Source organism: Lampetra planeri, chromosome 3 (genome assembly GCF_965212315.1).
Source record: "Lampetra planeri chromosome 3, kcLamPlan1.2.h2, whole genome shotgun sequence".
Lineage (NCBI taxonomy): Eukaryota > Metazoa > Chordata > Hyperoartia > Petromyzontiformes > Petromyzontidae > Lampetra > Lampetra planeri.
Window position 1 is genome coordinate 15,631,176 of NC_136109.1, and position 24,019 is coordinate 15,655,194.

General features: G+C 40.3%; 1 protein-coding gene across 12 annotated transcripts in view; it reads left to right on the forward strand.

The window, feature by feature from the left end:
* HERC1 (HECT and RLD domain containing E3 ubiquitin protein ligase family member 1) overlaps nt 1–24,019 on the forward strand; it is a 116,587-nt gene that overhangs the window by 88,277 nt on the left and 4,291 nt on the right. For all 12 annotated transcript variants that reach the window (XM_078621734.1, XM_078621801.1, XM_078621771.1 and 9 more), the window contains 23 exons: nt 2,204–2,340; nt 2,912–3,118; nt 3,483–3,613; nt 5,777–5,982; nt 7,378–7,492; nt 8,274–8,420; nt 9,375–9,476; nt 9,947–10,120; nt 11,362–11,673; nt 13,124–13,189; nt 13,546–13,671; nt 15,146–15,284; nt 15,875–16,056; nt 17,254–17,409; nt 17,784–17,906; nt 18,218–18,320; nt 18,936–19,105; nt 19,895–20,033; nt 20,729–20,898; nt 21,343–21,512; nt 22,354–22,519; nt 23,090–23,166; nt 23,451–23,703. In XM_078621734.1, the coding sequence (XP_078477860.1) occupies nt 2,204–2,340; nt 2,912–3,118; nt 3,483–3,613; nt 5,777–5,982; nt 7,378–7,492; nt 8,274–8,420; nt 9,375–9,476; nt 9,947–10,120; nt 11,362–11,673; nt 13,124–13,189; nt 13,546–13,671; nt 15,146–15,284; nt 15,875–16,056; nt 17,254–17,409; nt 17,784–17,906; nt 18,218–18,320; nt 18,936–19,105; nt 19,895–20,033; nt 20,729–20,898; nt 21,343–21,512; nt 22,354–22,519; nt 23,090–23,166; nt 23,451–23,703 (3,571 nt within the window). The remainder of the gene's footprint in view (nt 1–2,203; nt 2,341–2,911; nt 3,119–3,482; nt 3,614–5,776; nt 5,983–7,377; nt 7,493–8,273; nt 8,421–9,374; nt 9,477–9,946; nt 10,121–11,361; nt 11,674–13,123; nt 13,190–13,545; nt 13,672–15,145; nt 15,285–15,874; nt 16,057–17,253; nt 17,410–17,783; nt 17,907–18,217; nt 18,321–18,935; nt 19,106–19,894; nt 20,034–20,728; nt 20,899–21,342; nt 21,513–22,353; nt 22,520–23,089; nt 23,167–23,450; nt 23,704–24,019) is intronic.

Genomic DNA, 24,019 nt, shown 5'->3' on the forward strand with positions numbered 1-24,019 from the left:
GGAAGCGCTTGTGCGCAAGCGGCCAATTACTGCACACGCCAACACAATGGAGAGAGAGGGGGAGGGGGGGTCTGATACACATGATAGACAAAAGAACGAAAATGCCCATGTTTATACCAATGCTGGCTGAACAATGAAGAGAGTACTGTTAAAATAACTGGGGATGTTAACACTCGGTAAAGTACAGTAAAATAGTGCCTGTCAGATAAGATGGTCCAAAAAATTTGTGATTAAGTCTTTTTTGCGTGGTTGATAACATCTTTCCAATGATTACTAAGTTTGTACCCATCATCACGGTTGAAATTATGTCTGTGTTTGTATATTTGTATGGCTTCGTGTACAAACCTTTGATGGTAGCCGGGAGGTTTGCAGAGAACCTTGGTCTCGGAAAAGACAATTTCATGAGAGCCCACCGAGTTGTAGCAATGATCGGCCACGGCAGAAGAATCGGTTCTGCCGTGTTTCAGATCTGACTTGTGCTCGCGGACACGATCAGAAACATGACGTTTCGTTTCTCCAATGTAGCAATCACCACAAATGCAACTCAATTTGTAGACTCCAGGATACTGTAAGTCAGGAACGACATCCTTCACAGATGCACTGTACTGAATCGGACTTGGATCTTATGTTTGTTTAGAAACATAAGATCCAAGTCCGATTCAGTACAGTGCTTAAAATCCGTGATCTGATTCCATCTGTGAAGGATGTCGTTCCTGACTTACAGTATCCTGGAGTCTACAAATTGAGTTGCATTTGTGGTGATTGCTACATTGGAGAAACGAAACGTCATGTTTCTGATCGTGTCCGCGAGCACAAGTCAGATCTGAAACAGGGCAGAACTGATTCTTCTGCCGTGGCCGATCATTGCTACAACTCGGTGGGCTCTCATGAAATTGTCTTTTCCGAGACCAAGGTTCTCTGCAAACCTCCCGGCTACCATCAAAGGTTTGTACACGAAACCATACAAATATACAAACACAGACATAATTTCAACCGTGATGATGGGTACAAACTTAGTAATCATTGGAAAGATGTTATCAACCACGCAAAAAAGACTTAATCACAAATTTTTTGGACCATCTTATCTGACAGGCACTTTTACTGTACTTTACCGAGTGTTAACATCCCCAGTTATTTTAACAGTACTCTCTTCATTGTTCAGCCAGCATTGGTATAAACATGGGCATTTTCGTTCTTTTGTCTATCATGTGTATCAGACCCCCCCTCCCCCTCTCTCTCCATTGTGTTGGCGTGTGCAGTAATTGGCCGCTTGCGCACAAGCGCTTCCCCGCCCCCCCCCTCCCTCCCGATACGTTCCATTCATTGGCTACCATAGTCTGATGAGCTCCCCCTAAGTTTGTACCCATCATCATTTTCGTTCTTTTGTCTATCATGTGTATTAGACCTCCCCTCCTCCTCTCTGCCCATTGTGTTGGCGGGTGCAGTGGCTGGCCGCTTGCGCACAATCGCTCCATTGTGTTGGCGTGTGCAGTAATTGGCCGCTTGCGCACAAGCGCTTCCACGTCCATCGCCCACCCTTTTGGCCTCGCCCCCCCTCCCTCCCGATACGTTCCTTTCATTGGCTACCATAGTCTGATGAGCTCCCCCCTCCCTCTCCCTCCCCCCTCAACTCGCTTTTAAGGGATTACATCTTGAATCATTGCCTCACTTGATACAGCTAATCTGGCTGTGACGGTCCCACCTGATGACGGAGACTTGTGTTGCCTCCGAAACGTCGTGATTTTTGTTTTTATTTTATTTTACTTTCTACGTGACTTTACCGAAAAAACCTAAGAAGATGATTCCTTGCAGTCACGAAAGCTTCAAATCTAGAATCAAGGGGCTTGTATTGCATTTACTTCAGTAGCAGTTCGCTTATGTATTATCCCCGAGGGCATTCATTCCGTGTGAAATTTGATTTTGATGACGTAACAGCTGATAGCACCTTAGGGATGGAAATGGGGTTGTGTTTTTGTAATTAAATGTGGAATGGAAGCACAAAGTCGTACCATTTGCTTTTGCGACACATTCCAAAGATGAATGCTTGCAGAAAAAAAAACATGGTATGGTACCACATCATTCCTTTCATCTGCATTTGCACAAAGTTAATCCATTGTTTGCCAAGAAATTTGTTTTCTGAAAATATAGACTTGACCGTACCGGGAAGTGTCTTAACGGTACATTATTTGGTATCCTGTTGCAGTGATAATGAGGCGGAGGAGAGTGCCAGTGGCCTGGGGTCCCCGAGTGACCCACACCTTTCCCAGGTCTGCTGGAGTGTCAGCGGGAAATATATTGCTGCTTCTCTGGACAAGACTGTCAACATCTGGCCCGTCAATGGTGTGTTACTTTACATAATCACCCAGAATATATTTTAAGCAATGTTTAATATACTTCAGTTTTATTTGATTTGTAAAATTATGGTGCAGGTTTTGGGTTTCACTTAATTATTTTCCACGAAAAAATGGTTTGATGTTATAGTTTATGGGATGCTTTGCTTCTCATGGAATTGGCACAAACTAAAGCAGCTTGTATTTTTCAGTGCACTCGTTATCAAAGACTTATAAACGCACATACATTTTCGTGAGCCCCATCAAATATTCTGAGCTGCCGTATTTTACTGTGCATTGTGTTTTTTTATTATATACGAGTAATGTTTTAAAATGTCCTACGTTTGCCACAATTATGGCCATTTAAAGTCAAAATAATTGAACTTTTCAATAGTCATACATTCTGCTATCTTTTCGAAGAGCTGCAGTTGGTGAAATGTGTTTTATCTTCTCACAGGAGAGTATTTTGCTAGTTCCAGTAAAGTAACTAAAAAGCTAACATTACAATTAGCAGTCGCGATATTTATCACGTGTGAATATAATCTGGAAATAGTGATCCATAAATGTGAACTCTTGAACAGGTGGCCGTGGCCACGTGGATCTACAGCCCTACTGGGTGACTTGCCTGGCGTGGCCTGATGAGCAGGCCGCATTCGGAGGGCGGGCCAGTCTGTCCGTGGAAATGCTGCTGATTGGCCGGCTCGATGGTTCGCTTGGCCTCATCGAGGTGGTCGACTCCTCCACCATATTCCACCATTCGGAGCTACAGCACTGCTGCAGAAAGGATGGTGAGTGGGTACTCGGGACCGCTGTATACACGGGTATAGTGCATTGTGCCTAGAATATTGCGAACAGAAAGTTTCGACCACGTTTTCCTGGTAAAGCTGGAAATTGTGCGGTTGGCAATTTCAGTATGGAAGTGTCGTGAGAGTTCATGCCTTTTTTTTTGTTAAATGTGCGTGACGCTCAATAGAACATTCTCCCTTTGTTCACGTGTCATTTAAATTGGCATTTACTGTTGCTTTTGCATTTTTAAAATGACTCTGCCTGTGGTGAGTTTTTATTTAATGAAAAACTCCAGCAAGGCTGTTTTTTTTGTAAAAAAAAATAGTTTTAACCTTGTACTGTGTGCATTTGTGTGTGTGTGTGCAGTGGCCGTTCTTTGCATCGCGTGGTACTGTGAAGACAAGCCGTTTGCAGTTGGTTATGCTGATGGAAAAATTTTGATTGGAAAGAAGGGTTCCTTTGAAAAGCCCAGCGTGATGATCATTGATGCTTATCAAGTAAGCCATCCTGCTGGGATAGATTTTCCTCAACTGAAAATGTCAATACATTTATTCAAATCAAATGAGGGCCTCTTGAATCAACATGCCTCTTGCGAGTAAAATGTGTTTTTTTTAAGTAAAAACTGAGGATTCCGTATAAATGAGATAAATTGAGCAAAAACTAACTTCAAAATTATACATAAATAATTAAGAAAACTATTTCAAATGGCATGAACCAATACCTAAGCTAGATATGAATTTGCAACCATTCAGTTGTAGTAGAGCTACTTTATGTTAATTAACTGAAGCAGCGGTTTCGGGTACATTTAAAATGCGGTTGGTGTTTTAATTTCTTTTCACAAATGACAACTGCATAACACCATTATACAAAAGAGAGATGTTCATACATGTGATAATTGGCTTGACTTGTAAGATTCCCACTGTTGTGAATACCATTATTGCATGTCAAAAAGAAAGGTTTTTGGGTTAGATCGCGTAAGTTTAAATGTGTCGTAACCCTCCACCACCCGACATAGCCAGTAAGGTTTGTCATGTCAACAAAACGTGCCATTTAGTTACTGCTTCAACCCACCGGTGTGTTCGAGAGTAAATCCACAACCATTCGCAATTTGAGTACGAAGTTTCGCTGGTAATTACATGCAGCATCATCGGGCATTTTTTCCAGAATAGTAAAGTTTTTAAGGTCTTAAATAGAGCAAGAGCCAATCAGGTGCGGAGAGCAGAGGGGGTGGGGGGTTACATAACAATAGATTGTTAATCACAGTTTATTAACAGTTTCATTGACTCTTTAATTTATATGTGGCAGAGCTTCATGTACTTGCTATGTGTCTTAATGGGACACCAATTTTGTGTATCTTTTGTAACCCGTAAAGTCTAGGTGGTTGTGAGGCCCTTGGTTTAATTTGGTATTGCTCAGCTTTGGGAATTAATGCATTTGCAATGTTTGCAGTAGTCTTACGTTCCAAAGTATTAGTTTGGTCTCGTTTAATTTTAACATAGGTACTTTCCTCCTGTAAATCTATGATTTTATTATCATAATCTGCTCGGGACATCACCACAGATGAAAGGCCTTTATCAGTGGCCAGAATTTGGATATCTTTATTTGATCTCAGTTCTCTTAAGGCCTTTGCCTCGCTAAAGCTAATATTTAATTTTGGTACTTTGCTATTCTCAATTGTTTTAGCAACCTTTGCCTAGTTATCTGCCTAATTATGTGGAAGGTGTTCATGAGGATTCCGGTTAACGAGTCATTAAATGACTCTACGCTGGTAAATAAGACATGTTTATCGAAAGATATTCCAAAACTAGCTGAGCATTGTCTAAATAACACTTATTTCTTATGCAGAGGTGATTTCTTTGCACAAAAGCAAGGAGCAGCAATGTGCTGTGTCCTTTGTCTCCTGCCATTGCAAAACCCATCTTTTTGGTTTAGATATTTGGATGACACTTTGGTTGTCTGGCCACATGGTAAAGATGCACTTAATTTCGAAATCATTTCAATTCGCAAAACCCCGCCATCCAGTTCACCACGGAAGTGGAGGTGGAAAACACACTCCCATTCCTGGATATTTTACTTAGACGTGGCCCAAGCGGTAAAATAACACACGTTTACCGAAAGGAAATGCACACTGATGTCTATCATCACCCCGCACAGAAATCCTCTCTCATCAAGACACTCGTGCATCGGGCTATAACTGTCAGGTGGTGAAAGTCTGAGGAGCAAGATGAAACATGTTAAACAAGCTCTATAGTTAAATGGATACAATAATGCTCAAATTAGCAGAGCATTGAATGCCAAACCATGATCGACAAAAAATATATATTTCAGTAAAGTAACAAAAAAATCATTTTAAAATTATGAGTATGCAGGCTACTTAAAAGGTGTCCATATTTTGTTCGGGCAAATGTTTACAAGTCGTAATGACAGCCTTGACACTAGCCTACGAAATAATCCCAGTTCCTTCAGTAATGCAGACGCGAAGATGTTCTTACATTGATTTTGTTGCTGGGTTTTGTTCATGGGTGTGGTTGGTAACTGAAGAAATACATAATTATTTGTCACAATTGTATCGAACCAGCAATACTAGTCACCAAAGGTGTTTTACATTCCTGCCATTTCACCTTCAATCTGCTCATCTCTCACCCCCTAATGTCTGACAGGAGGCTGTAACGCACATTAAGTGGGATCCCATGGGCAAACTGCTACTTAGCTGCGCTGCCAAAGAGGAAAACGTCAAGATATGGGCACATGGCGACGAGAGTGGATGGCACTGCCGCTTTCTGTTGCCCCACCCTTCCGTTATCAACACCGTGGCCTGGAGCAGCTTGCTTGGCAGGGGCCCAAACTCTCGGCTCATGCTTGCATCGTACGTCTCTTCCTGTTATATTTACTTAGCCTTACATAGGTCAAAGCTTATTTGCTTGAGGCCATTTACCAAAGAAGCCTTTTGTATGGATTTATAGCCTTAACATCATTCATGTATGTATGTTGAACTTCATTCGTACACATACGTAGCCAACCGTGCGGATTGGAGGTGTGATGATAAACACACAACTTTGGTCTCTGACAACACAGGCTTAATTCAGTCCTGAGCCTCTTGCAGCACATATGTACATGCCTTCTTCTTACATGTGATGTGCGCACATGACACCTACAAGCAATAATGCCTTGTCAGATCCATCTTATCACCTATTTAGAAGGAGCTTTGATTAATCTCTCACGCAGAGCAACGTGGGGGAGATTATTATTGGGATTCATCCTTACCCATGCAATATCACTCGCCCTTAGGACGAGTCTCCCGTATATGTAATCATTTTTATTGTGGACAAATACCCGTGTTAAAAATGTGATCTCCATGCCGTGTGACACAAGATGAAAAGGAGAGATGAGGCAAATGGGCTCCCATGCATGAGTGACATTGCCCGATCACGGGTGATGGTGGTCAATGTTGTAATATTATTTTGCCGTCTAATGACAATACATGGGTTACATGCACTTCAGTGCGTTGCAGAAATGTCACTCCTGTCACAATGATAGTTGCAAATTTAGTTTAGGTAATGTATTCATAATCCGACTTGTATGCAAATCTTGTAGGGTATTTGTATTATGGGGGAATTGTGAATATTTCAGCAATTGACCACTGTATAACTAGATTCACAGATGGCAAATTAGAGGGAATCCAACTTGGCGAAATGTTATGCCATTGCTTTGTTAATTCTCTTATTATAAAATGGTAATTATAGCAATCTTTTTCAAGGGTATAATGTATTTAAATACTTGGACAATGTAAGCAAATATCTGTCTGGACTGAGCCCATCAACTATTTTATTACATTATAACAAATGCCAAACATAAATAAGGACTAATTTGAGTAAATAAATGGGTTTTGCAGTCCTGATTGGAAGCTCTCTTTTGCCATTGCTGTCATTGGTATGTTTTTTTTAGAAGCATCATGTGTCGCAGTTTAGTGTAGCATGCATGAATACACACATTGTGTTTAAGCGTGTTTCCACACATAACATTAATTGCGCTTATGCGGCCACTATTCCTTCCGATATTAGGAAGCCATTGGAGCTATGCACTTTTAATTTTATATTGAAAACTCATATCTTTAGAACTGCTTTTTGTATTTAACTTGTCCTTCCCCCGCACCTCCTATTTACCACGGTTGGCTAAGTATGGTGTGAAAGAAGTTCAACATACTTGCATCACATCAATCGCTGTAGTGACACTTGCACTTTTACCGTTCCTTCGAATACAGAGGCTGTCAGAGTGGGCTTGTGTGCGTATGGACAATCCCACAAAACACAGACGCTGAAGTGCCAGAGCCTCAAGAATCAGAAACGATATGTGAGGAAAAGCAGAAAATGGTGAAGGTAAGCTCAACGGACATTGTTTGGAAGCGTTCACAGTCGGGGTTTTCCAGACTTGTACCACTTGGGCCACCTTTCTACAGTCTCATGTCTTCTTCATTCAAATGCAAAATGGCTCAGTTTCTCAATGTGCATGTCTGATGATCTGTAAAAGTGAAAAATAACTGTGGCTGGGTGTGAAGAATTATGTTTGGAAAAATGAAGTGTCATCGTCATGCTGTGATGGCATATTTTTATTATTGGTATATTTTACACATTCCACTATTATCGAGTCGTAATGTAGTATAAGGCAGAATTGGTAGTTAATTATAGTGTGATTATTTTTAAATTTTGACAAATAATATAATAAAGTGATATATTTCAGCTAACCAGAGTTTTGATGAGTGTAAGAGATTAACATTTTTATGCAGCCTCTGCAAGAGGTATCTTTCTCACTCTGTGCACGTGTGTTTTTGTGTTTTTTAAACCTGTGCCACAAAATACCTAATTTTTTGCAAAGGTCAATCCCCAGAAACATTTATTTCTTGAGTACAATTCTTAAGAATGTATGTTTTGTGTGTGTTGTTTCTCAAGGCTCGGATTTAGAATGAAACCATGCAAATTTGCCGTGTTCATACGGTCATCTTAATTGAGGGTGTGCTACGTTTACCCCAGACAAAATGGAAGCTTCCTTCATTAACAGACTTCCCAGCTTGTTGAGTGAAACATAAAATAGTCCACTTAAAACAAATATAGTGTGCAATTTCAATAACGTACGTTTCTATTTTGTCTGGTAATTCTGCAGGACTGGGTACACAGGAAGGAGGCGGTACAGTGTGCCTACCGTCTGAGTGGACACATCACAGCTGTCAAGATGGTGGCTTTTAGTGCTGATGGGATGGTGCTGGCGTCGGGAGGGGTTGGCAGCCTCATGAACATCTGGTCTATGCAGGTAGGAGCATAAACCATCACGCAAACTTTGGTCATCCTCGCTAGAGTCAAACCACCGAACAAAGATGGTCACTGCATCGCCCGCTTTCATATGCGCTTCTGCGGTGGTCTAGAACACCCTTCCGATATGAGGAAGCCACTGGAGCTATATGCACTTTTCAATCTAGATTGAAAACTAATTTGTTTAGAACTGCTTTTTGTGATTAGTTTGTTGTTCTTCCCCCGCACCTCCGATTAGCATGGTTGACTATGTATTGTGCAAAAGAGGTTCTACATACATACAAATATGACTGCGTTCACAGTGCAGGCTTACAGTTGCCAAAAGATTTGCAGGACAGGATTTATAGGGCTATTTTACCAATGTTAATATAACTTTCTCAGTATTGGTAAATAAGTAGCCATGTTCTGTATTCTTCTCATGGCCACAGTATGACATTTAGATGCCTGGTCTACATACATATATCTGCTATTTATATTCCCTGTTAGCTCCACATGTAAACTATTTCTCCATCTTATTCAATGATTTGCAACCTTTTGTCAAGCCACTGCCGGATGAAGGCATCTTCATGTCTTGTCTGTCATGTAGGATCATACTTCGCTAAACTCGTCAATGCGGGTTTGTGATGGGGAACACCCAGAACTTATTCTGATATCACTCACCACTGATATTAGCCATGGCCGGGAATTAAACTCAGCTCGCCATGTTTTGAGCACAGTTCTTTAACCACTGCGAATAATATTCCACGCACATCTTATTTACTTGACCAAATTAATATATTAACATTTAAGCATTCTTTTGCTATTTTACTATTTTAAAAAAAGACCTTCGAATTTCAATTGCATTAATATTTCAGGTAAGACTATTGGAGTAACAATGCAACAACAAAGATTTAAATGATTTGGCTGCCACACAAGTTTTGTCATTTTCTTTAAATAACAATTTTCTACTTTTCAGGATGGGTCAGTGTTGCAGACAGTGGTGTCTGGGTCTGGATCAATAACAAGTATGGTTTGGATTCCTGATGTTGGAGTGGCAACATGTTCCAACCGGTCCAAGGTATGTTTCTTCAACAGCAGTCGTTTATCTTTGAAATGGTGCAATGTGTTGACAAGTGTTTTACCAACCTATTTGAAGACATAGTCTTTGTATATACAAAAGAATATCTAGTTTTTAAAAATTGTTTCTTTCAAAAATACGCATTATGTTATTGACTGGAATTTATGGTTGTATTCTTTGTCACGTTAACAAACTGCTGTAAACATATTTTTCTTTATCATTGGCTCTAGATTCCACGTTTTTGTACCCCCCCGCTTAAAATGTTGTCTTGAATTAGTTGAACAACTAAAGACATTTTTAGCTACAATCTTTATTAAATGTTAGTAATTAATAAGTAATCATAGCTCTAACTTCTCACAATGTTTTTCAGAAGGTGGAAGACTCCTCACTTTAATTTTGCACGTAATAACGATTACGGAACGTTGAATGCTCAAGTTGCTTAATGTAGGCTTGTTTGTACACCGTTACAGGATGTGTTGGTGGTGAGCTGCATGGCTGATTGGGTGTCCAAGCACCAGGTCTTGGCTACTTGCCGCACCGCACTGCGCAGTCAGGGTATCGTGGGCCTTAGCGCAGCACCCTGCATGCGGGCCCTGCTGGAGAGGCTGCCCATCATGCTGCAGGAACAGTATTTCTATGAGAAGGTGCGTACATCGTGACATTTAATTTGCATCCATGTGTTCATTGCTGAATGAAGGCCTCCCAATGCCGTGTTGATAGTGGAGGTTATTTGCCTCAACTTTGCCGTGCTGATCCGTCGGGGTCTATGAAGTGCGGTGCCCACGACTGGTTCACATATCACTCTCCAATGATGTTGGTAGCAGCTGCGAATCGAACTTGGGTTTAGGGGTTTTTAGAGCAGTGCTAACGCACCCCCCATCACATGCTATGTAAAATAGAAGTTGAAAGAGATCCAGGAAATGATAATTGGTGCTGTATGTGAATAAATCTGTCACATTTTAAAAGTGAATCATCAGCCACTGCTGGTTGAAGGCCTCCCTAAGCTGCGCAATCTCACGCTTTTGCAATGTGGTTATCCACTTAACACCCGCACATTGGCTGATCTCATCGCTCAATCTCCTTGGTAGATAGAATATTGGATATGGGCCATCCTTGACTGCCACACTGACATGATCCCTTCTAACAAAATGAATATATCAATATTTTTCCAAAAGGTATCTTCTCAAGAAATCACGTCAAGGGCTAATAAATCATTGAGTATCAAATAAAGAGGGATATGTTTAAAATGAATGCAAATCTTCTTGGTTCTTTCGGTAAAGTCACGTAGAAGGGAAATAATAAAATAATAAAAATAAAACATACGTTTCACAACGCAAGCAGCCGTCCTCAGGTGAAGACCAGGTCTGTCGGGAAGACAGCGTCTGACGCTGTCTTCCCGACAGACCTGTTTTTCATCTGAGGACGGCTGCTTGCGTTGTGGCCAAAACGTCGTGAGAATTATTTTATTATGTTTTATTTTTATTATTTTATTATTTCCCTTCTACGTGACTTTACCGAAAGAACCAAGAAGATGAATCCCTGCAGTCACGAAAGCTTTAAATCGAAAAATGAATGCAAATGTTGTTTTTGTGTTCTATGGTGGTAGCAACCATAATTGGCAGGAACCAAACATTTTGCAATATGTACACGGTGGAAAAGATATTACTTCATTGAAGATTCTGTTGCCAAACACAACACATTATCCTACAAATGCTCGTGATGTGCGTAATGTATGTTGAATTTCTTTCGCACTATACGTAGCCACCCGTGATAATCAGAGGTGATCAAATGTGTCTAATATATACAGGCATTGATGAAATAATAATAAATGATATATTTTTTGTTCCTAATTTCCCCCAACCATCCTTACTCTCTTATCCACCAGCTGTTTGTGGTGTCGGGAGAGCAACTGGTGCATAGTGCCTATATGCAGTGCCTGGCTTCGTTGGCCGTTGGGCTCAACTTGGAGGTAGTTCTGTGCCGCCCACCGCTTCCTCCCCACCACCGGAGCGTGACTCTGGGTGCCACCCCAGTGGAGGTGGGTGGCAACTGGAACCCCTTGGAGTGGACATGGTTGGCCTCCTTTTCCACCACGGTGAAGACAGCCGAAGCGCTTGCACGGAGCTCTGCGTTTCCCGAAACGTTTGTGGTTCCCGAGTTGGAGCACCTACCGCCTGAGGAGCAGCTCCAGCCACAGGTATGAGAGCAGAGCAGGTGGTGTTCATAGTGGGGCTGATTCAAGGATTTCTCAACCCGTGACCCACCCTCCACTGCCTCCCAATCCAATCCCACATCAACTTTGAGATCACCCCTTGCCATTTTCAAAATCTCACAGATGGGCACATTTATCCTTTGTGCAGCATCTTTAAATTCACGTTTTAAATCCAAATTGTATTTAATTTTAGCCTCTGGCATTGCTCATGATAATTCTGTTGCATGCCAATAAAGGATTGACACATGCCTTGCCCTTTGCCATCTTAATTTACATTTAACAAGACGTCAAAAGTTGTGAACACATTGCCATTGTTGTGTGTTATTATACCTATACTTTTTTTATCTTAAATTCGTCAGTCAGCTGTCTGCTGTCTGCTTCTTATTCTGCGTCATGTAATTATTTGTGGGGTTTTTTTTCAAGATACTGGGCTGTTAGGTTACTATGCAATTTCGGTTACTACGGTGGTCTGCATGTTTTTTATTTAACTGTCCCTGCAAGCTGCTGAGCTCTCTGCTCCTTTATGGGTTCTTGTGAAATAGCCTGCGATGGTGTAGTAACAGCACACAGCTTTATTGGACTCGTAATGGGATGAGTTGGAGATTTGCTGCTAAGGGCTCTCTGTAGTGTTGCTCATTGCACGTGGAATGCCAGGAAACACATACCTGGCTGTTGTAGATCACTTGAATAGTCTGCCAGCCAGCAAAGTGAATTCAAAATCAATAGGGTCATTTAAAAGAGAGTTAGACATGTTGTTTATGTTTGGCATGCATGGTGCATTACACTTTAGGCATTTATGGTTTACTTATTCCTGGATGTTTAATTAGGCACGATTTACGCTCCTGGGCCTAATGTGAAAGTTTAGGAAACTTGAGTGTGTAAGTCTATGATTTAGTAAAAGAATAGTCAATATGTGATAATTGATACTGTACAGTACATTTGGATTGAAAAAGCACTGCTTATTGTATGTAAAAGTACTAATGAATTGTTAAATTTGGTTGTGTTGTCATTACATACATTTTTTCCTTATACTTCACATTTATAAACCGTGCCCAATCTCATCACGTCCCGAAAACTAAGCATAATTAAGTCTTGTTAATCCTGGGATGAAGAGGGGCCGTAGGAGAGCAAGTGTTTGTTTTAGGCTTGGGCTGTGAGTTTTCTAATCGATGGCAACACCGCAATGGATTCTTGCTCTTATCTCTATAAAGCTTTGCGTTTGAACCGCCGATATGTGATCGTTTTCTCAGAGTACTCCGGAGTCCTTGTGTGTGTCGCTCATGAATAGAATTGTCCCAATGTCCCAATGCAGGATGTTCCTGAAGAAGTCTTTGAAACTCAGTGAGGCTATCCTGATAAAATGTTCTGCTTAAATAAAGAGCATATATGTTATGATTTTTTTAAATATTTGTTTTTATGGTGTGTCTGTTTCTAGGACAACACTAAATGGAATGCATCAATGGATGAACAGATAATGGCATGGGCTACAGCCAAACCAGAGGTGTATGCCACATCCATTACTTAACACTGATACGACGTACATTGTATATTTAAATATATTATACAATAACACATTTTGCGTGTTTTTTCTTCCTTTTATTAATTTGCCCCATGGGGGTCACCCATGTAGGTGTGTTTTTTTTAAAACGTTTTTCTAAGAAAAATGCTAAAACCCAAAAAAATGCTAATTGTTCATTAGCCAAGTGTTGACATTTAAAATAAAAATATAATCTTCTCTATTCCCCGAAATGTAATTAACAAGATATCACGTGGTCGCTTTAAGCAGACGCTATTTCCTCGGTGATTAATAATTCTCGGCACACTGCGTGCCAACGTGTGGGCGTGTCTCGTGGGTAGGACTGGCAGCTGGGCGGGAAGTGCGAAGCGTACATGTGGGGCGGGGGCCGTCACGGCCAGCTGGCAGAGGCCGGCCGGAGTGTTCTGACACCGACCCTCACGCCCTCCTTCTCGCAGGCACAACAGGTAATTGCAGTGCAAGCCAATTTCACATACTTTAACCCTTTCACCTTCCAATTCTCCAAGTTGTGGGTGGGCATTTTTAATCGCAGGCAGGTAGTCTGACCTTGTGCATTTTATCAGTTAACCTGCAACGTGCTATTGTGCTAAAATGGGGTGGTGTGTTTGAGATGTTCATGTGAATGTGTTTTTTTTATATAATCCTATTACAGTAAATCTCTTGAACTTCGTTTGAAATGGGTTTGAAGCATAATGAGTACACTGAATTTTGGATTTTAATCCTTATGGCTTAATTGACAGTATGAACGATAAAGCTTCTGGCCAGACTTCAATAAAAAAGTATCAAGATATTATGTATTTTATAAAAATTATCCACTATTTTATCTTTCAAGCATACGCTTGCAGTGTTGATTTTATTAATTACTCCCACAGTCACTCTGTGTTAGAGCATGATAGATTATGCATTTGAAATGCATCTCATTTGGAAAACAGTGGTCTCTTTGGGAAGAGGATTAGCCTTGTGTCTGTGTTTTTCGGATTACACTTAATATTTTGAGTCCAATCAAGTCCAAGCATCTTTTTATTCTAGCAAGCAATTGCACATCAGTCATCTTGATTGATAGCCCTGAGCCATTGGTGAATTTAAATGTTACCTTGGAAAGTGTCGCCTATATATTTATAAACTTAAAAACTTGTTTGCGATAATTCTGTGTGTTAAATCTATCCATAATGTAGGTTTTTTTTGTTCTGGTGTGTTGCGAGAGCCAAGTCACAACATTTACAATCTTGAGTACAACGTTTTGCCAAATCTGGCTGTTGCCTGATGAACCTAGTTGTAATTTCTGGTGAAATGTCGTACTCGGTTTGTAATTGTTGTGGATTTGCTCTCCAACACACCAGTGTGTTGTACGAGTAACGAATTGGCATGTTTTGTTTACGTGACAAACCTTACTAATTGGCTGTGTCAGGTGGTGGCGGGTCAACGACACATTTATATTTACGTGATCTAACCCAAAAAGAACCCTATATTGTGGATGATATTGGTCGCGAAAGCCTACATGTTAAACTGTGAAATCTATATTTGCTGGTACTACTTACATAGAATGGTTGTTGTCTAAAATTCCAATGCAATGTACTGTCTTGATTTGAAGCTTTCTTGACTGCAGGAATCCATACTCTCTGGTTCGTTTGGTAAAGTCACGTAGATAGAAAAATAATAAAATAAAACACGACGTTTCGGTCGCAACACAAGCGTCCATCCTGTGTTTTCTGAGTTTTTATTTGAAGGATATAATTTGTGGCACGCTTAAAAAAAAATTCCGCGCTACGACACGTTACAGCATCAATATTGTAGATGCCGTCTGCCGATCAGACTAAGCAGATGTTCTTTATAACATTGTGGGTGTTTTTAGTGTTTACAAAATTGTCTCTATCAACCATGCCAGAATTGTTTTGTTGTTTATTTGTTTGTATTTTTCAGGTTGTGTGTGGGCAGAACTGCACATTTGTTGTACAAGCCAATGGTTCTGTGATGGCCTGTGGAGAAGGCAGTTATGGACGACTAGGACAAGGAAATTCTGATGATCTGCACACTTTAACAGTCATCTCAGCTCTGCAAGGTAACGGGTTTTTATGATCAGCAATTTTCATGTAATCTGCCATTATCTATTTTCTTTGCTATTATTCTTACAGCTCTGTCATGCTTGTTGTTTCACTCGCATGTTGCCGATACACGCATCAAGTCATCTAGAATTATGAATTCACCTTGTGGCCTCCAATTCCTTGGATGCAGATTAAATTTAATTATGCCAAGGTGGCTTTGCATCAGAATTCCCTGAGGTTCTTTGTATCATGCAGCGATGGCAAATTTGCCTGCATACTTTTAAATCTGATAAAGTACAATGAGGTCCCTCCTATAGTGAGTAAATATTCATCAGCTTCTAAGTTGAATTTTATCTTGCGTGGATTGTCATGTGTAAATACATATATGTTTATGTATGCCGATATATAAATTCAGTTCTGTCATTACATTTAACTATTCCAGTTTTTTGTGTGGACCAATGTAACGACGGTTATGCAAATGCCACACAAACCTGCCAATCTGTTCAAAGTCATTGTTCTGGAAACTTTGGAAATCCAAACGATAATGAATGCTTGGTTATAATCAAAACTGACAGCTCTTTCTGACCTGATTTTTTTGGTGGGATAGGGTTTGTGGTGACTCAGCTGTCAACATCGTGTGGCTCCGATGGCCATTCCATGGCCCTGACAGAGAGTGGAGAGGTCTTCAGCTGGGGCGATGGTGATTATGGGAAACTGGGCCACGGCAATAGTGACCGTCAACGGCGACCCCGTCAGATTGAGGCCCTCCAGGGAGAGGAGGTTGTCCAGGTCTGGCCCTAATCGCTGTGTCCTTGGTTTTGGTAATACTTAAAAACAAAGTGGCAAATGTGTTCAATATGTTTTTTTGTTCATTACGTGTGAAAGCAAGGAATTGTAATAATGTTCCCACCAATGTGACACAATTACAACATTCCTTTGGCATATAATGCAATAATCATTACTGGATATCCTCCTCTGTTGACAAGAAGGACATGTATTGTTCTGAAATTGTCTTTACTACTCTGCCACCACAGGTGGCAAGCAAACTCAAAGGAAACTTTTAAGATGTGCATCTAATATTTTACCGTCTTATGAAAGTTATTACGTTTGGTAAACCTTGCTTTCAGTTTTGTTGTTCCTTACAAGTATAAAAATATACCTGAATTATAATTTATAAAATATTACATCCCAGTCGGTCTTCAATATGTTTACATATTTATTGGATTGTTATTGATGTGATTTTGACATACGTTCCCTATTTGTATGAAGCAGTCATTTATCTCGAAGATTTGTCGTATAACTGTCATTTTATATCTTGTGTCAATATTTTTTTATTGTGCTTTATATTTGCAATGTGGTTTAGTCAGTTGTGTTTTCTTCAGTTACTCTCTTTTTTTACACCCCTGTCTTGGAATCTCCATGGTCTGTTATCTGATTATAAAAGAAGGACTTGCACTCCAGCATATATTTGGTAATTCTGTGAAACATTGTGGGGGAATACCACACATTTAACTGAATATCGTTTAATTTAATGTACAATAGTGTAGAGTACATGGCAGCATGTTCTTTACCTCAAGTCTCCAAGGGGCTGAAGTTGTAAGGTGTCTTTCATTTTATGACCCCAATTTTATTAGGAGGCATACAGTATTATCACGTGAACACATTTAACCGGTCGGATAATGGGGTGGCAGAGGGTCTGGCCCACAATTGGAAGGTTGTGAATTAAAATCCCCAGTCATGTGTTGATTCAGCCCATCGATCCTTTTGTGGTCTATAAATTGAGTACCACTTTGCGGGAGGTCAAAAGTGAGTGTTCTATTTAGAAACTGGTCTCAACCATAAACATGGAGAGTCTACCCGAACTCAGCGTTACGAGCACTGCCCAATGTTTGCTTTCAGCAGGCTTACATTGGCCATGAGCTCTTGGATTTTGTAACCCCTTACCCTTTACTTATTTAACAATAATCATCATTGTGACCTTGTCAGCTCTCCTGTGGTTTCAAGCACTCTGCTGTGGTCACAGCTGACGGAAAGTTGTTCACGTTCGGAAACGGTGATTATGGCCGACTTGGCCACGGCAATACATCCAACAAGAAGCTGCCCGAGAAGGTGACCAGTCTCGACGGACAACAGGTTGGGCAGGTAAAGAAGCCAGTTTTCTTTGCCTTAACACCAACATATGTTGGTCAATTTGGCTCTTATGGAATGCCCGCGAAACTGTCGCTCATGCCATGAATTTGTATTATGATGTAAAAGTGTTTACAACATGCATTACTAATGTGAAATGAGGGTCTACCGTACATCATTGTGAATGCTGGCTGCCTTCATGTCACTTGCATGATAGTTTTTGTGTGGCATTCCATATATAAAAAGGTGACATTTATAGTGCAAGTATGTGGTAAATATTGGTCAGCAATTTAATGTTGTATATATTTTAGGTGTACCAGAAATGTTGATGTTTAATGCAATGTGTGTGTGCAATTGTAAGGAAGTGCTTAAATGCAATTTTGTTTTAGGTGGCATGTGGCTTAAATCATACCCTGGTTGTTTCAAATGATGGCATGACTGTCTGGGCTTTTGGTGATGGAGACTATGGGAAGCTTGGTTTGGGGAACTCCACTGCAAAGTCTTCACCGCAGGTACGTGAACTCAACTATCGACAGCTGTCTGGTCAGCTGGCACCCCAAATATTGGAAATGTATCCAAAGAGCCACAATTGATCAATGCTGCAAACATGTATACCAAACAGCCAAATGGATGTGATTCATTCTGAACATCATGTACTAAACACATTAACTTGCATTTAATCAATGCTGTGCATGCTATGGAACACCGCAACCATTCCTACAATCAATACTGTTTTTTTATTCCATACACACATGACCAGACAGGTTTAACCATGTTGTTTTGTGTTAATCATTAACTAATGATGTCTCTTTTTAAACCACAGAAAGTGGATGCCCTATGTTTTATTGGAATGAAAAAGGTTTGCTGTGGGACCCAGTTCTCTGTTGCCCTTACAAAGGATGGGCGAGTCTTCACCTTTGGCCAAGGTTATACTTACATCTGTTTGCTTTATTTCCTGTAATTAAAGTGTGACACCACGTTATACATAGTATACACATGTAGATAACTGGAGGCATTACACAATATAATATCAACTTTGAGTGTTAATAATACTTGCATTTTTATTAAATGTCATGATAAAATTTAAACAATTCTGTCGAGACAACTCTGCAGATACATCAATTGTGTTTTTTAGTTTGTGAAAGTGTTAATATGCACATTTATAAATGCTCACGATTGTCACGTTGGCAACTGTATTTATTCTTGACAATGCATTGATCACATTCTGACTGATGAAAACATTTCTCCACATGACAATTTTGTCAGGTGGTTGTAAGTTAATGACTAATGTTATGCCAAAATTAGTGTTACCCAACCCAAAAACAAATATGAATCATTGTATTAGCTCAAAAACTTTTACATAGAACTTAGTTCCCATCGTACTTAGCCAACAGTGCTAATCGGAGATTTTAAGTTAAAAATGCTCTGCTTTAAAGGCTAAATTGTAGTGCATGCATCTTATATGTGGATTTCTGGCCTATTCAAACAAAGTTTGCTCGAATTTGACTCGTTCATCATTTGTCTGCCCTTGCACTTGCCAGACCGCCTGATCGGGCTACCAGAGGGGAGGGCCAGAAATCACAACAGGCCTCAGCAAGTGCCAGCTTTGGCAGGCATCTTTGTTGAGGACGTGGCCGTGGGTGCTGAGCACACACTCGTTCTGGCTTCGACAGGGGACGTCTACGCCTGGGGGAGCAACTCGGAGGGGCAGGCACGGACAGAAACACGCACGCACTCAACGTCTAATTCTCACAAAACTACCATCTTGCCGTTATGTATACTGCACAGTCGTTCTTGGTAAAAATAGACTGAAATGTACACTTTTATGAAAAGACTTCCTCTTTTCTCTCCACCTGATGAAGGCCGCTTGTGTTGCGATCGAAACGTCATGGGTTTTTTGCTTTTATTATTTTCAATGTATTATTTTTATTTTATCTTTCATTTTATTTTCGATCTACATGACTTTACCGAAAAGAACCAAGAATATGAAAACATTATCCCTTTGGATATGTTCAATAAAAATTCTCTGTTTGAAAAACAGATTGGGATGTCTATTCCAACAACATTTATTTTACAATTCTGAGTGTTTCTAGATAAACAAGGTTTGCTAAGTTTAAATATAATTATTTTTCATGTAAATCCTTTTAACAGGATTAAAGGGATGTAACCATTTGGCTCTGGATCGAGTGCTTGACCTTAAAGGTGGTGCTTTTCAATCTCAGTTGGGGGGGGTCATCTTGGTCCATCATCCATTTCTATGGTTGACAATACATACCACCACTGTTGGGAAGTGAACAGTGGACATCATGCAGAGAGCATTGCCACTTCCACTAGAATGTATAATTTCTACCGCAGGCTGAAGACGACCACCAAATGAGATGATCCTTGGCCCCATTGCTCATTGCAGCAGGCTGATGCTTTCACACAGAGTGAAAAAGGTAATAATGAAAAAGGTGTGTAGTCATAGGTTTGGTCTGAATATATTTGCGTGACTGAACAGCTCGGACTGGGACACACAAACCCCGTGCGTGAGCCAACACTGGTGACCGCACTGCAGGGAAAGAATGCTCGGCAGATTGCAGCCGGGCGCTGCCACAGCGCAGCATGGACATCGCCTCCTGTCTGTCCCAGAGCTCCAGGTACACATGCCCCAGTTAAGGAACACAACCTCATTGCTTGCGGTGGTGTGAGCACATTGCGTGCAATGCTTGTCTATTATATATACACCATATGTATGCATTTGTTTAAAAATTAAGGTACAACTGGCACTACAGGTAGGACGACCAGAGTATATGAATGTTTTATGTATAGCGTCTGGGGATGTTGGTAATTGGATACTTTAAAAATGCACGTATAATTATCCTTTGTTTAAAAGATTGGTACGCTATGAATGAAATGGCAAACTGATATTTTCATTTTACTTGCCAAATAACAAAAGTGCAAATAATAAAATCTGTAACATTATCCGTGACATTATTTTTTTATCTGCAGTTATTGTTTTTCTGTGTTTTGGTAATTATAATGGTACATTGCACGCATTGAATATTTTTTATATACTCTTCTAGCAATTGAAAAAGTACACAAGCATGCATGCTAGTTTTCATGAGGGTGCACATTTGTACCATATGGCCTTTATTTATATATTTATACATTCATACAACTACTTAAAATGTTGGAACTTTCCTCCTTGGAATCAACATGGCTAGCTTGCAAAGATATGTTAAATATTAGATGTTTTTCGTTGCTTGAGGTGGGTTTGGCATGGTGGATGCAGGGCTTGCGCTTTTTATATTCATGTCTACCGTACGCATGCGTTTTTGTTTTTTAACTCAAGGAACGCCCGTGGCCCTGCAGTTGGGGCAACCAGAGTGTGTGCCGCCTCAGTACAACTCTCTGCGGGAGTGCAGCGTCGAGGCCATCCGTGCTCGCCTGCGCGTTCTCTACCACTTCTCAGACCTCATGTACACTTCGTGGAGGCTCATCAACCTCTCGCCCAATATTCAGGTTTCTGGTCAATCTCCCAACATACACAAATCCTCATGGATGCATTAAATTATTTATTGGCAAAGTTATTGCCTCCTGTCGTTTTCCAATATTAAATGTGACATTTGAAGTCGGATTGAGTTTCAAGAATTATTGGGTCCTTGCACAGCGTAACCTGTGTAATGTCATTCTTTTGAAGATGACCAACTCAAATGATGTCATACATGGGTGTTATTATCCTTTGACAATATCCAGGTTCTGTTCTCTAATCTGGTGGTTATTGACATTTTGCCATTGATTCTTTGTATTAGATTTTGCATAAAAAGTAAATTTAATTTCAGCCAGCATACATTTCTAACAATGTGTTATTTTTAAAGTGGAACTGTGTACTTCAATGAACACTTATTATTAATATCCTCGAGTGTGACCGTATTCGCACCCCATTTCCCATGTTCCTGCTTTCAGTTCAACACATCGCGGTACAACGCCGGTGCATGGGGGATAGTGCAGGGTCAGCTGAGGCCGCTACTGGCACCCCGCGTCTACACCCTTCCCATGGTTCGCTCCATTGGCAAGACCATGGTGCAGGGCAAGAACTATGGGCCACAGATCACAGTCAAGCGCATCTCTACCAGGTCAACAGCTCGTCCTGCATAATGTGTGCCGGCTAGCAAACTACATTTCTTAAGCGTTCATGTTCGTTCGGCAAAATGCTGTTATCGTCTGACTTGCATTGTGATCTCTGGTATGTGTCCTGAATTGATATTGAATTCTGACAGTAAATCATGTTTGAACGTAATAGCAGCCCAGTCGCACTGTTTACCAAATGTGTAATGCGCAGCTTACATACCCTGACAAAATCACTCGAACAATGATTAAAGTGGCGTGGGGAAAAGCAGTCAATCTTATGGTTAGCCTCTGATCATGTTAACTTTTTTTTATATATATAACAATTAATTTATGATAAGAATGGTCCCTGCTTTTTTTTTGTTTGACACACATTTGTATTTGTAGCACCGATTTTTGGAAAAACATCCGGAAACCGTACATTGAATACAGATAATAATTAAAACACAAATTATTTATTAAGCATTCACCTCAACATCTTATAACAGAAGTGTTTTTATTAAGGATCTGTATGTAAGATTGTTCCCACTGACCCATAACCCATTTGCAAGTTGACAATTTGGCATTGGTAATTTTTTGTTTATATTAACATTCCAAAAGTAACACGTGTCATGTTTTCTAGTTTTAATGTAATGAATGTGTAAAATGTTCTCAAATACTGCACGAACTATTTTTTGTATCGGTAATTAAACACACACATTGAATGTGAATATAGGACAAACAAGATTTATCCAATGTTCAATGGTGCCATAAATTAATGGAGTCTAGTTACATTAACGTCTGAACTAATCAACTGAATGATACACATGTATTGGGTGGCTATCCTAATCGCGTTCCTTTTTTGTACAGGGGACGGAAGTGCAAGCCCATCTTTGTACAGATCGCTCGGCAGGTGGTGAAGTTAAGTGCGTCAGACCTGCGGCTGCCCTCGCGTGCCTGGAAGGTGAAACTGGTTGGGGAGGGAGCAGACGATGCTGGTGGAGTATTTGATGACACCATCACTGAGATGTGCCAGGTAAGAGTGCCTGATGGTAAATTGGGCAACCGGTCACGTGGGAGTCGGTTTTACGGCAGTGCTTCGAAACCTGTGGTGGGCCAAACATAGTGGAGCCCACATTTCTTGCAATAGCCGCTTTGTTGGTGGTCTGGCTCGCTTGAATAATTTATTGCCCCGTGACATAATGCATAAGAAGGTCATTGTATACGAATGTCGTGGAGAAATTAACCACCACCACCACCTGTCGGATACATATTTTAAAAACAACCGCAGCTTAGTGGATCAACCCTGTGTAAAGATATTTCATAGTAATGCATTAGTATGCCTGTTTCTTTTCTCCTATTTTTATTTGATTTGTTGTTTTTTTTTTAATAGGTAATGACCTTTTTGTCACCTGAATAAACACCACAAATTTACTTGCCCTATAATTTAACTGCAGTGGAATGTCTGGAATGTCAGTCTGTCAAAGGACAATATAATAAAGAAAGTGGATTATGTTAGGAATGAATACAACTACAGTAATAATTTGTTTTATGACCGTTAAGCTGTGTGTAACTTTTAACATGTAAATATGAAATGTTTGCACAGGAGTTGGAGACTGGTGTTGTGGACCTTCTTATTCCAACCCCAAACTCCGCTGCAGAAGTTGGTTACAACAGAGACAGGTTTGTTTTATCCTAAAAAATTATAGCAGCACCTACTCGATCATGCACAGTTTGCTTCTGTACAATTAGAGAAATGTAGACTCATTTTGGAGGTCGTTTTACAATGATAACACTTTTCTTAGAATATTATTAAGTCTGCAGTGTTCAGAGAAATTAAGCATTGTGTATAACTGCTTATTTTGGCACAGCTTTTGAGCATTTCCACTGCCATGAGTATATACACACAGCAGATCCTGACTTCATATTAAAATAATATTCTATTTATTTTGCCGGTTTATTGATAGGTTCATTTTTAATCCATCGGCAAGTCTGGATGAGCACCTTCTGCAGTTCAAATTCTTGGGTATCCTGATGGGTGTGGCAATGCGCACAAAGAAACCACTGGACCTGCACCTGGCTCCCATGGTGTGGAAGCAGCTGTGCTCCATCCCGCTTGGGCTGGAGGACCTCGAGGAAGTCGATCTGCTGTACGTGCAGAGCCTTTGTAGCATATTGCACATTGAGGACAGTGGCATCACCGAGCTCAACTTCCACGAGGTGAGGCTCTCTCTCTTCATTGTCCTGTTGGCCTTCCTCATAGCCATCATCAGCGTGGTATTCTGCTTTGAACATATCACCAAAGCACATCCTGTCAATTAGAAATCCAAACTAAAATGAGCCATTTGTGCATTAACAAAGATATTCGATAGATGTGAATGTGAAACAAATAAGACATCAAATAAAGGTGATTAAATGAATATATTACAACTTATATTCTTGGTTCTTTCGGTAAAGTTTTTTATTGTTTTATATTATTTTCTTATTTCCCTTCTACGTGACTTTACCGAAAGAACCAATAATATGAATCCCTGCA